This window comes from Pantherophis guttatus, chromosome 1 (genome assembly GCF_059756535.1).
Source record: "Pantherophis guttatus breed Tessera chromosome 1, ASM5975653v1, whole genome shotgun sequence".
Taxonomy (NCBI): domain Eukaryota; kingdom Metazoa; phylum Chordata; class Lepidosauria; order Squamata; family Colubridae; genus Pantherophis; species Pantherophis guttatus.
Window position 1 is genome coordinate 31,861,306 of NC_142063.1, and position 13,747 is coordinate 31,875,052.

General features: G+C 38.1%; 1 protein-coding gene across 23 annotated transcripts in view; it reads left to right on the forward strand.

Moving 5' to 3' along the window:
* Positions 1 to 13,747, forward strand: part of KIAA0586 (KIAA0586 ortholog) — a 71,218-nt gene that overhangs the window by 42,391 nt on the left and 15,080 nt on the right. For 22 of the 23 annotated variants that reach the window (XM_087895670.1, XM_034433489.2, XM_034433490.2 and 19 more), the window contains 3 exons: positions 480 to 651; positions 2,336 to 2,460; positions 3,978 to 4,065. In XM_087895670.1, coding sequence (XP_087751796.1) covers positions 480 to 651; positions 2,336 to 2,460; positions 3,978 to 4,065 — 385 coding nt within the window. Of the gene's footprint in view, positions 1 to 479; positions 652 to 2,335; positions 2,461 to 3,977; positions 4,094 to 13,747 lie in introns of those variants that run through there. The other variant, XM_087895737.1, reaches the window with a different exon arrangement.

Here is a 13,747-nt window from a genome sequence, read left to right on the forward strand (position 1 = left end):
AGTAATAGTCTGTGTAGTAATCTGTAGTAGTAATTATTAGTGATAACGAGTCAAATTATTATTATTATTATTATTATTATTATTATTATTATTATTATTATTAAAAAGAGCTTCTATGCATGCTTGTGAGTAGCTGAAGTCTTCTATTCCATCTTTTTGTAAACAATAGCGACTTTATCATAGAGTGTTGTGTAAGCACCTGATTACAGAAGAGTTCTTGTGTCTCTTAAGACAGATTCCTTTTTATAAAAAGAAAAAAAAATGAGATAAATGTAAATTGATGCTTCTCTCCTCCCTCCAATTCAGGGCTCTTTATCATAAATAAAGGAAAGCTGACCTCCCTTCCCTCTGCATTTGTATTTTCTCCCTTCAGTCTGCATTTGTATTTCCTTTAAGTGTTCCCTCTGCCGTCCTTCATAAATGGGAGCCACTTCGAAATGGAGTAGATGTGGCAACTCTCTGTCTCTTTCTCTCTTTAGGATTCTGACAACAGTGCTGGGGAACTTAGTGAGGGTCAAAGACCAAGGCTAACAAAAGCTGCTGAAAGTATCCTGATGGGACACTCTGTTTACATGGGCCAGGCTATCAGCCAAGTTTCTAAAGAATTAACTCAACAGATGCCACCATCAGGACAGTGTGATAATGTTGCAGGTATTGGTTCATATGAAGTATTATGAAGTATTCAAACAGATCATAGTATAACTTGAAAAAGTTTCTGATTACCCATTTGCAACATAAAACCATGGGTTTAAAATATCCGGAAGGGTTACATCTTAATTCTATATGCTGGGAGATAGGTAAACCCTAATGCCACAAGGTGTGCTAACCAATATCTAAATTATGTAGGGATGATGTAGATCAAGGGTGTCAAATTTGCGGCGTCACAGCGGTCACACGTGACCTATCAGGACTTTCCCCCCCCCCCTTCGCAAAACCAGGTGTGGGCATGGCCAGCGCATGACTCATCCAGCCCACGGGCTAGGAGTTTGACAGCCCTGATATAGATTAAAGGCTCCTTAAAAGGTAGCCTTTCTGGCTAAGATTTGCTGGCTTTTAGAAAGCAAAACAGAATGTGCATGTTCAGACTGGCATACATTACTCTTTGGAAATTGGAGCTACTATTGCAGTATATTTCTTAAGATATAATTCTTGGTTTACGGTAAATGCCGAATTTCTGTTGCCAATCAAGCAATAGCTTGGGCAGAGGTCATAGCTCAGTGGGGGGAGCCCTTAGAAAGCATCAGGTCCTGTCCTTGGCTGTATGGTAATAAGCTGAGTAAAACCTTTGACGTGACCTTAGACCTCATGAAAGGCCCAATTCTGTAATAGGCACTTTCCAATATCAACATACATGTTTACATTTTAATATTTTCAGAAAGCAAATACTTCAACTAAAAGTATTTTCTTACTTCAAGAGTTCTTGATTTAAAACAGCCAAAGACAGCATACATAGTCCAGAATGTATTTTTTTCTCGGGGTGGTGGGGTGCAACTCTTGAATAGTTGCAACTTTGTATGCTAATTCTGTAAAAAAAAATATATGACTAATGTACAGCATGGTTATATATCATTCCATCAACAGTTTAGGGTAAGTGCCCTTATTTTATTTCAAGCTTGTTGCTTGCATTATAATTCAGAATTATTAACAGTTAAATAGCATGAGAGGTCATTGGTTATAAAGATGACATATTTTCAGAATTTGACTTTATGCAGAAATTAAAAACATGTTAAATGAGCTTTTTAAAATAAACATTGACCCAATTGAAATACGGTTTGGAAAAAAAAAAGAAAACAGTGAAAGAAATAAGACTGAAAGTAGAATAACTGTAGGAAGAAAAAGTAAATTCCACTGTTGTGTCATATAATTAAGGTATAATGTATAATTTAGGGTTAAAATTGTCCCCATTTTGTGGGGACAACTCTATGAAAACTTTCATTATGCTTTCTCCCAATAAAGTATTTTTAAAAGGTGATATTAAGAGATTTATGACTAAACTTTGTTTATGCCAACATGGACTAGTTTAGGAGTTTCAGTTTCAAAACATTTTCTGTTGGCAAAATTCCCACCAGTTATTTCAAAAAATCACGAGCATGCATATAAAGAATTACAATGAGCTACTCTGTTAACATATGGGGCATATTCAAAATACAGAGAGTAAATGAAAGATTTGCTCCTCTTGTCTGAGAGTAACCTACAAAGAATGTAGATAGCAGTGTTTCAGTTATGGGATCTCATATACAGTAGTGAGCTATCAACCCATCTTTATAGGTATGCACTGGAAATGGTAACATTTTAAATGGAAACCTGTGCTTTTAATATGTTTTTAATCTCTCAGGAGATATTCTTGATGTTGCTGATGTTACTCATGGGCCAATGAGCATAGCTGAACTTGCTCAACCTGACTCTCTAGGGGCATATGGAAACACCAACTTGACACCTCAGTTGGATGACTCATTACAGGTAATAGCCCTTGCCAATGTTTTTAACTGTTTTAGTATTCTTTTAAATATAAAGTACTCAAATGGATGTAATTGTGCTAATGACCCAAAGCCAAGAAGAGGTGTTCTGGATTTTGCAAAAGCTTTTCTGTATATTACAAAGCAGCCTCTTCCTATGCATTTTACAAGATTTCATTAGAGATGGAATCACATGTTTTTTTGTGTTTATTATCCTACTATTTTGCATCTGAAGTGGTTTTTGAAGGGTTATTCTTTTGTCCTCAGCAAAAAGAAAAGTGTTTTTCTAACCTGAATTCACATAGACTGAAGTTGAATTCAGATGTTACAAGACATTTTTCTTGATAGTCTCACCTACCATGGAGATAGCTATCTAGAGTTTGTTTCTTTGCATGGAATATTTGTATCCCATTTCTCATTGCTCATTTAAAACATAAAGGCACATAACTCATATAAGCAAGATGCAGTTCAAGTGCTGGTTGTTACTTATAATGCCTTTCAGGGCATGGCACTGGATTATTTGTGGGATTGTTTCTCTCCAGTTGTGAAGTCCAACAGGAAAGGCACGTTTTGGATCCCATTTAGTTAGACCCAGAAAATGGATCTTTGGAATTCTATTACCCCTGCAATTCAGCTTGCTATAATCCTGCCAACTGCTTGGAAAGCCTTAGACCTGGTTGTGTTCCCAGGCTTGGGGATAGGAAGTTGCCTTGTGTCCAATATATGTTATGGCTTTTGTTGTTTGAGTATTGCCTTGGTAGCCATTTAGGTGTATATATGTTTTTGTGTATGGTTATGGACCTGTATTTATTTTTTTAAGGCTTTTATGTGCTTTAGCCACTCAGAGTCACTGTGGTGAGTTGGATGATGAAATAAATACAGAACCAAACCATACTATATGTACATGACTTGTAGTTAATTTTTTCCTGTATATTTTTTAAACTTCCCAATTTGCCTGCATTCTTAGTATCCTCTCATCCCCCATCCAATCAGATCTAGCCCTGCTTGGCTTTTCAAGATCAACCAAATTTAGTGAAATGCTGCCACTGGAATTAATAAAGTAAAATGATTTCAAAGGCTTAGCACAAACAAGGATTTTGCCACTTTTGAAAGGTATCAGGAGCATCTCCTAAAAGAAAACACCTCAGTTTATGAGAGCACTTACTGAGAAATGTCTGTTTTTGGTAGATGGTATAGATGGATAGATCCACAAAATGTGATTTCTCGCATCCTCCGTTATTCATTTCAGAGTAAAAAAAAATAATATCTGTGTTCAGGGCAAATGTTATAAAGCTACAGTCTAGTGTTCTGTTTGTTCTGGCTGGCATGAATGAACATTATGGATTACCGGTAGGTCTCATTTTATCAGTTCCGCTTTAATTTCTGCTGGAAAGAAAGCTTGGACAGGGATAAATGTGGAACAATTTTTTTTTTTAATTCTGTTCTTGGAAGTTTTGTTTGATGTTACTTGATCCAGTTAGATATCATAATATTATCATGTGTTTCATAATTGCCATGCAGACAAAGCCCCAGGAAGCTTTCCAGGAAATACCAGTGAATTCTAGAATCATCTGTGTAAAACCAAAATCCGAACATACACAGCAGAAAGGTAAATTATCCTGTTACCGTGTTTGAAACCTGTTGTCCTGATCCATATTGAATTGTCAGATTTGGGGCATGTGAGTAGTGTATAAAGTAGAGGGCTGCGTATATTTCCGTCACTCTTTTTAACCCACTGCTTGAACACCAGAGGTAAGGAATGGACACTTGTGTGAAGTGAAGGTCTAATAAGACACATGAGAATAGGCCAAAGAGTTCCCAGTTCTTTCCACTCTGAACAGAGCTTCCAAGTAATCCAAATCAAAAAGGGAAAGGTCTTAGGCATTAAAAAATGAAATCAGTTGAGTGACCTTGGGCCAGTTATACTTTCTCAGACCTAGGAAGAAGGCAAAGGCAAGTCACTTCTGAAAATCTTATCAAGAAAATTGCAGGAACTGGTCCAGACACTTGCCAGGAGTCAGTACTGACTCGGAAGCACCAACAAAAGAAAAAAGAAAAAAGGGAAATTGTATTTATTATATGTTGTTAAAATTCCGAGGTATGGATATTGAGAGAAATAGTGAGATTGAAGGATATAGATTGCAGAACCGTGCTTCAGTCTCCTTTGAGATTCTGAACTTTTCAGAGTTTCCTGAGGAATAATAATGCAGAGATATCTAGCAGAGTATAGAAAACATATTTTTGCATCTTCTTATACACTTATAAACGGATTAGCAGTGGCTCCCATGAATGATCTCTTTTGTAGTAAATCCACATTTGGTGCTCTGTAGAGAGCGTATGTGAAGTTTTAGCCAATCTGGTTGTATCTGAGTTCTTGACCACAAGATGGCAGTGGCTTGTGCTTATACAAGAGGAAGGCTAGGAAGAGAAGTCCTCTTCTTGCAAGATGGAAAATGTACACAGCCAACAAAATTATTCATGATGTTAGTAGTTGTTTAAGGGATAACTGCTTTGCTGTAAATGCCATATAAAATAGAATTTAATTAGACTGCTGTAACAGGATAACTGGAGATGTTTATTATTTTATGGTAAGCTAAAGTCTTTAAGGCCTAGATCAGTTGGAGATAGCTGCAGATTACAACCTTTTTCTACATAGTAACATGTCCTGCTGGACATAAAGGAAATTATTTTGAAATTAATAAATGATTAAGAACGATTTTACATTCAACAAATAATCATGCTAATATATGTTTTAGTTATCAAATATTTATGCTGGAAAATTTTATAGGCTATTCAGTATAATATAGTAAATATTACTTATTTTTTTTAATAACAATCATTATGGACTATGAGCAATATATACTTGTCTACAAGTTTATAAAGAATGAAGTACTTCTTATTTGAATCAAAATTTTTATATGTGTGTGTGTGAGAGAGAGAGAGAGGGAGAGAGAGAGGTTATTTTATGTTACAAATATTACGATTATATTTACACTGGTATATTCACCTGAATACTATAATGTTAAGGAAAACTATTTCAGGTAGTAAATGACTTCAGAAATGTATCTTTAAATATTATAAAGATTACTTTACATTCACTGAGAATACAGTAAAATAAACGTTTCTTTGCCAAACGTATTTCTGGGTGGGATAAGATAATCTTTAAGGATCTTCCTTTTGGATAAATATTGTTGTGCTTCTAATTTGATTTTTGTTTTGTATATACTTGAAAAATCCTCATGTGGAAAATTGATATTCAATTTTTTATACACACATGTACACATGTGTGTGTAGTATATTTCATTATATTTGTATAATTAAGTATATAAATACAATATAGTGAAATGCATATATAATCCAGAGTGCAGGGGAAGTTACAGTAATTGATAAAGTTAAATTATTGGAAGGATGCTGTTTGTTAAGATTTATTAATTTTAATCTGGAACATTGTTTTGAACAAAATTATATAAGGTTGCTAGACTTACTGGAAATATTGGGAAGCCTTTCGTTGTCTTTGAGTCTCTTTTAAACTTTCTCCTGTTATCTATATTAAATACATTACAAAATTAATATTTATTTTCGGAAGTTCTGTTGGTAAATTCTGGTAAGAAAACCATATGAGTTGTTAGTTATGTCTGATACCAATAACTTCTAGATTTGCAAGATAATTAGCCTTTTAACTTTTTAATGAAGCCTTGCTTTATACTTAAGGCCTTCAATCAGGTGCAAATAAATATGTTGGTTTTGTCCTGTTGATCCTACAATTTGGACAAAGTTGCTTTGGGCTGCAGATTATTGCTTCCCATTGCAGCTAATAAGAGGCACAGGATGGGCAGTGCCAAATGGAGGGAGGCTGTGAGAAGAGGCTTTTTGTTCAGCTACCCCAGAACTTTCCAAAAAAAGTCCCCACTTGATATGTCCTGTTTTCTGGAAAAGCAGTGCCTAATACTGTAGCACATGGGTGTCAAACTCGATCACACCACATGTATACACACATATATAATTCACACACACACACTACTTAAATGTTTCTACCTATTACAAGTATCAGCACTCTCAAAAATTCACAGGCCAATAAGTTTAGATAAAGTCTTTTCATATATTGACTCCTCCATGATATTGTTGTGGCTCTGTTGCCTGAGCCTGGGCTATCGACAGATGCAGACTCTGAGAGTGAGGGAGAGGAGTTGGCAAGGCCTCCCTCTCCAGGACCCTCCTCTCTGGCAATGCCTCCGGAGGACACTGAAGGCCAAGAGATAGGCCCAGAGCCAAGCACGTCCCCGCAGCCACAGGTGGACAGCGATGAAGAAGATAAGTGCTGGCTGGCCCCACGACAGAGGCGCAGGGAGAAGCATGCGCAGCAGAAGGGAAGGTGTGCCAGAGATTAGCTGAGTCACTGGACCACACCCCACAAGGTATAAATGTGGGTGTGGTGGCCGGTTCAGTTTGTGACGAGCAAAAACTAGAAATAATCCATGATCTCTGTGTTACTGGACTTCTGCCTGCCTTGTCGGACTGCATTTGGACTAATCCTTGTATTGCTGAAACTTTGCCTGCTTTATCGGAATGCTTGCAGTCTAATCTTTGTTTTGTGTGAGTAAAGTCTGAATTGGCAGCTAGCCACTGGGTTGCTGCCAGCTTTATCTTCAAAGACTTTGTCGTGTGGCTTATTAACTCCGGGCCATCTGTGGGGGTGCGTGTGTGGGACGGGGACAGAACAGATATGTAGTTACATCGTATTAAAGAGAATATTTGGTATAGTGGTTAAGATGCCGAAGTCAAATTAGGTGAGCAAAGGTTCTAGTTCTCCCCTAGGCACAAAAGCTAAATGACTGATTTGGGCCAGTTATTTTTTCTCAGCTCAACCCATCTCACAAGATTGTTGTGGAGCAAATGGGAAGAAACATCATGTTGAGTTAATATAAAGGTAGGATATAGCTCTGATAAATACCTAAATGGTAGGTTATAGGAGAATATTCAGAACTCTGTACTATTACTATCTCTCACATTTTTAAAAACATTTGATCTTGTGAAAATCTTGCTTCCTACATGAATCTTCATTATTGAGCCAATTTTAATATTGGACCAACTTCCTATACCAAATACCATATGGGTTCCATCAGGCAGTAATAGCAATTATTTGCCATTTAAAATTGTTGGATCTACTGTGCATTGCTATCCTTGAAAATATTAAACATTTCATAAATTTAGCAAGCAGTGCAGCTGTCATGATGAAATGGATGATCAAGGAACAGTCTGTAAAAGCTTACAAGATTCCTGTGCAGAACTGGAAAATAAGAATTGGAAGCTAATATGTGTTTACAGAACTAATTTCTTCTATTAATAAATTAATTGCTTAAAACACTTTGCTGCTTGTTGCCTTGTCATTAATCACAAATTATTCTAATGAATTACATTTATTTTAAATTCCTACCAGATGCTTTAGCTGTAAGTAACAACACAGTCAAAATGAACAATTCATACAAAAAAATAACAGATTATGGGATAATTTTTCTTGATTTTCTTTTGATGATTGCTTTTGAAGGACAGAATGATGTGACAATATATGCAATGTTGCTTGAAATAAAAGCTTGCAGTATAATAGGAAAAACAGGGATATCGTCAAGTAGTACAGAGCAATCAGTAGGAAGTACGTTTGGGATGGTACAAAACTGGTTGGCATCAGAACTGGGACAATTCCTATGGACTGGAAGAACAGATTTGATGGGGATTGAGGCTAATCACTTTCAGAAGCTTAAGCAGAGTTTACAGTGCTTCTCTGCTTCTATCAACAGACAGACCAGTTTGGTCCTGGAAAGATCTGGGTGCCAAGCCATATAGAACACTACTGTATAGAGTTGATAATACGCTATTTAACGACCAGTTGTAACACCTTGTGTTAATTTAAAAAAAAAACCTTCACGGATTATTATTTTAAACATCATTTGAAGGTTGTATTTCTTCTCATAATATTTCAGCAATTTAGTTCTCTTTCCTATTCTTTCATCTCCCCATAACATTTATCATTAGTTCTGGTGCAAGAAAAAATACGAATAGAGTGCCGGTATTTGATCCAAGAGGAGCTAAGATGGGGAAAGAGGATTAAAGACCACCTCCCCTAATGTTTACTTTGATGAAGGCTGAAGGCCCCAGCAATTATTTTGAAAAATATTTTTAAATCCATAGAATCAATTTTTGATGTCTCACATTATATATATATTTGTCTGTAAGCCAGTAGTCCATCACTACTTCTTATAGCAGTGAAATCCTTATAAAACAAGTGAAGAAATGCTTCCTTTTCTCTGTCTTAAATCTTTTTTTCAGAAGATTTGAATGTGGATATATATGTGTATGTGGTGAAATTCCTAAACATATATATATGTATGTATGTATGCATGTATGTATGTATGTAGGTCTTTGGTTATTCGGGTTTTCTCCCATGTAAAATTGGAAGTGCCTTGGCAATGTTTCGACGAAGTCTCATTCATCATCTTCAGGCTGGTGTTTTCGGCTTTGTGCTTCTAGGAACAATGTGTGATCGCAGCTGTTTCTTCCTTAAAGCCACAGGACATGGAATTGACTTTAAAAAGACCAGAACTATCGCCAAAACTGAACACTTTAACAACAGAATAATCAGAGAAGCCATCGAGATAGAAAAACGCCCACACAGCATGAATAAACGAGATGATACCTCCCGCCTACCAGCCATTTGGAAACCCGCTCTTATTGACAAACGAGTTCCTAACACAAAGAATGATACCAGACCCACGCTCACAAAAACCACACAGGATGTCACCACCACACATCCACGCAAAAAGCAAACCCAAACCCACACTGATGAGGCACGACTACAAACCAGAAGCCAGACCACAGCTGCATCATTAGCCACTTTAAACCCCTCCAATCCATACATGAAGCAAACTGACACCCACCATGAAGATGTGGCACGACCACGAACGCGAAGTCAAACAACAATGCAGCTCACCAGCTCAAATCCCCCTGCAACTCAGACTAACCCGAGCACAACCAAGCCCCCACCTAAACAGAACACACCCCCATCCAATCAGAGCACAGCCAACCCCCCATCCAATCAGAGCACAGCCAAGCCCCTAACCAATCAGAACACACCTCCACCCAATCAGAACACAGCCAAGTTCCCACCCAATCAGCTCACACCCCCACTAGCAGTTAAAAGGAAGAGACATCTGCGATCTCACATTGCTCCTGGAAGCACGAAGCCGAGAACACCAGCCTGAAGATGACGAATGAGACTTCGTCGAAACGTCGCCAAGAAACCTCCAATTTTACGCGGGAGAAAACCCGAATAACCAAAGACCTACACACACACACACACACACACACACACACATATATATATATATATGGAGTTGATGAGGTCCTGAAAACAGAGAGGTAGGAATATATATATATATATATATATATGGAGTTGATGAGGTCCTGAAAACAGAGAGGTAGGAAGCTTAAAAAGAAAAAGAAAAAGGCAGTATATAAAGTATTGTGTTGATGTGGTAGAAACAAGTTTGCTACGATGCAAATGCCTTACAAATGTTGTTAATGTACAATTGCTTTCACAATGCCTCTTTTTTGTCTTATCTCAGGCCCTTAATAACGAGGTATTTTAACTCCTTTTCTCACGCCACTAATGTTCCCTATGTTGAGAAGAAATATTGTTGCAATATGTGTGTGTGTGTATATATGTATATACATATTTTAATATTACTAAATTATTAAATATTACTAAATATATTGCTTATTTAGTATCCTATGACTATCACTAAGTTTTGTATCTTATGATTTATGATGAATATATTTTTATGATGACTATGATCATGATTTATCACGTATATTTTTATGTATGTATGTATGTATGTATGTATGTACACAGGGAGCTTATGCACTGGAGACAAATTCCTTGTGTGTCCAATCACACTTGGCCAATAAAGAATTCTATTCTATACTAAGCTGATGCTGGCAAAAATTGTTGCAAAAATGTGGATTTTTAGGTCAGCTACCATACCTGTAAAGGGTGAGATAAAGTACTTGAATGCTGAATCAAAGTATGAAGATAAAACAGATGGTTGAAAAGGGAAAAGGAAGAAAGGTGGGTTCTGTCAGAAGCAGAGAAAAGGGAAGATAATTTATAATACGGATTCTATCTACCTAAAAAAGTCATTTTGCCAATTTCTAATAACTTTTCATGGGGCTCAGAAGCTTACCAGGATGTAATAGGTCAACCTGTTCTACAAAGCACCTGAAAGCAGAACAAGAAGCAGTGGATGGAAACTAACCAAGGAGAAAACCAATCTTGAAATAAGGAGAAATTTCCTGACAGTTAGAACAATTGATTAGTGGAATGGCTTGCCTTGAGAAGTTGTGGGCGCTCCATCACTAGAGGATTTTAAGAAGAGAATGTGCAGCCATTTGTCTAAATGGTATAGGGTCTCCTGCTTGAACAGGGGATTGGACTAGAAGACCTCCAAGATCCCTTCCAACTCTGTTATTCTGTTAACTTGAATAGTTTTGTCCTGATACTGGGAGCAATAACACATACCGTATTTTCCGGAGTATAAAACGCACTTTCCCTCCCCCCTAAAAGTGGATGGAAATGTCTGTGCATCTTATATAGCGAAGATTGCCGAAGCCCTGCCCACCTGCAGGCCCCCACCCTTCAGCTGTTTTAGGCCTCTGTATGCTCCATTTTAGACCCATTCCAGGTTGCAGAGATCGCCATAGCACGTCGCCATCTCTATGCGTTGCCTTTTCAGCCTCCACGCACCACATTTTTTGCCTCCACACGGCCCGTTTTTGGCCAATTCCCGTTGCCTGAAACTGGCCAAAAACGTGATGCACAGAGGCCAAAATGGGGCATTCAGAGGCCAAAAATGTGATGCCTGGAGGCTGAATATGCGACACAGGGAGGTGGCGATCAGTAGTGATGTGCTGTGGCAATCCCAGCAGCCTGGAACAGATCTAAAACAGAGTGTGCGTAGGCTGAAAATGCAACACGTAGAAGCCAAAAACACGACACGCAGAGGTGGCGATGGGCTGTGGCAATCCCTGTAGTCTGGAACAGCTGATTGGCGGTATTCCGGGAGGGTGATCCAACTGCCAATCAGCTGCTCGTGCTGGATCAGGCTGCAATAACGTGCTGAAGCTGACCAGGCTGTTTGCTGCAAGGATGCTAGCCAGATGAATACTGATGGATGCTGATAAGCAGAGGCAGAATTTTTTTTTCTTGTTTCCTTCCCAAAAACTAATGTACTTCTTATACTCTGGAGCATCTTATATTCCAAAAAATATGGTATTTTAAATGCTACTAATAATTGCTACCACCACCATTAAGAGAAGCCAAACATGCAGGCAAGGCACAAATCCCACTGGCATCAAACTTGAATGATAGAGAACAAAAGCAGATGATGACAAGATGGTGAGGCTGACCTGGTTTCATCTTTTCAAGCATTGGCCATATTGCATAAATGGGGAACAATATTAATGGTAAATACAGGAAAACCTCTCTGAGATGCTAATGACTGCATTTGCCCAAGAGCTATCTCATTACCCTTGCCAAAATTTCTCATAAATTGGATCTGTCATTCACAGCATGGTGCCTGTCATTCTGACACATACCAAGCAGAAAATATAAAAGTGTCCTTAACTGCCCTCTGGCTTTAACCCCCACCCCCGTAACTTGAATTTGTTGCAGGGTCCGTTTTATGTATACAAAATGAAGCTATAGCCGAAGCTGCTTAGAAAAATCATATTCCCTGATTGTAAATATCTGCATTTGTCTGTTTTAATAACTGAATAGTTGTTATGTCTATAAAATAACCATCAATCCTTTAGCCCCCCTGGTGCAGATTCTCATGATCTTTTCGAAGCTATGTTATTCTGCATTCTGCATATATTTATGCTTCTGTAAGTTAATTCCTTTTGTGGTAGTTCTAGATTGCATTCCTGAATTACAGTTAGAAAAAGTAATCACTTTCAACGTTTTATTTTGAAATGCAAAGGTATCAGTCTCAAAACAGTTTCAGCCAGTAAAAAATCATTTTTTATAAATGAATTTAGAATCTGGTGGGAAAAGGAGGCTTAGGTGTAAGAGTCTGTAATTGGAAACTGTTTGGTTCTCAGACTTTGGCCAGAAAGGGTCTGCTATTAGGGTCATTGCTGATGTTGAAAAGATTATCAGTGAGATGAGTGATGCTGGTGAAAAGATTTTGGTATCCAAACAAAGTGTCAGGGTTCCAAGGAACACCCCCAACAAAATAAAGCTCTGAGGCCTGAGGTTCCTCAAAGTTCCAATTTATTAGAGATGTCATGTTGGCACATCTGGGAAAACCCGAATCTGAAGCTTCCAGGTTTTCCCCACCCAGCTAAGAGTTCACAGCCCTACCCCACACCCACAAGTTCATCACATTGTCCAATCAACTTTTCACACTCCACCGGATACAATCTTCAGGCAGTCTCCATCAGACGCAGGCAAAAGTCCTTGAATACGGAATGTTGTTATGACTAACTTTCTACCACTCCAACATCAACCCCCTCCCAACTTCCCCGGCTAAAATATGTGGCAGTTTAGAAGCAAAAAGAAATTGTCTTCCAAAACTGACACAAAGATTATTCCCAACTGAGATTTGCAGAGATAGTCTGTGGATCCCAAATGTATGGGACATTTATTCTGCTAGTCCATCTGAGTTTGTCCTTTTAGCAACTTTCCTTATTTTGGTGCCTCCAAAACAACAGAACAGAATAACAGAGTTGAAGGTCTTCTATTCTTGGAGGTCTTCTAGTCCAAACCGTTGCTCTGGCAGGAAACCCTATACCATTTCAGACAATGGCTGTCCAACATCTTCTTAAAAACTTCCAGTGATGGAGCATTCACTACTTCTGAAGGCAAGCTGTTCCACTGATTAATTTTTCTAACTGTCAGGAAATTTCTTCTTATTTCTAACCTGCTTCTCTCCTTGATTAGTTTTCACCCGTTGTTTCTTGTCCTGCCTTAAGGTGCTTTGGAGAATAGGTTGCCCCCCCACCCTCTTAAAGCTATGTTATGACTGCAATTTACAGGATCCCCCACAGCAGAGTTGGCATAAGGATGGCTCACCAACAGAGCAGCACTGCTGAATGAGTTCAATATTTGGTACTTCCCACAATTGCCACCAAAAGCCTATAAGCAGAGCATAAAGGCTATAGCTGTTTCCCGCTGTTTCCCTCAGCAGCATATGTTTTTTGTTTATTATGAAATCCCTTCAACAAATTTTCTAAGCAAC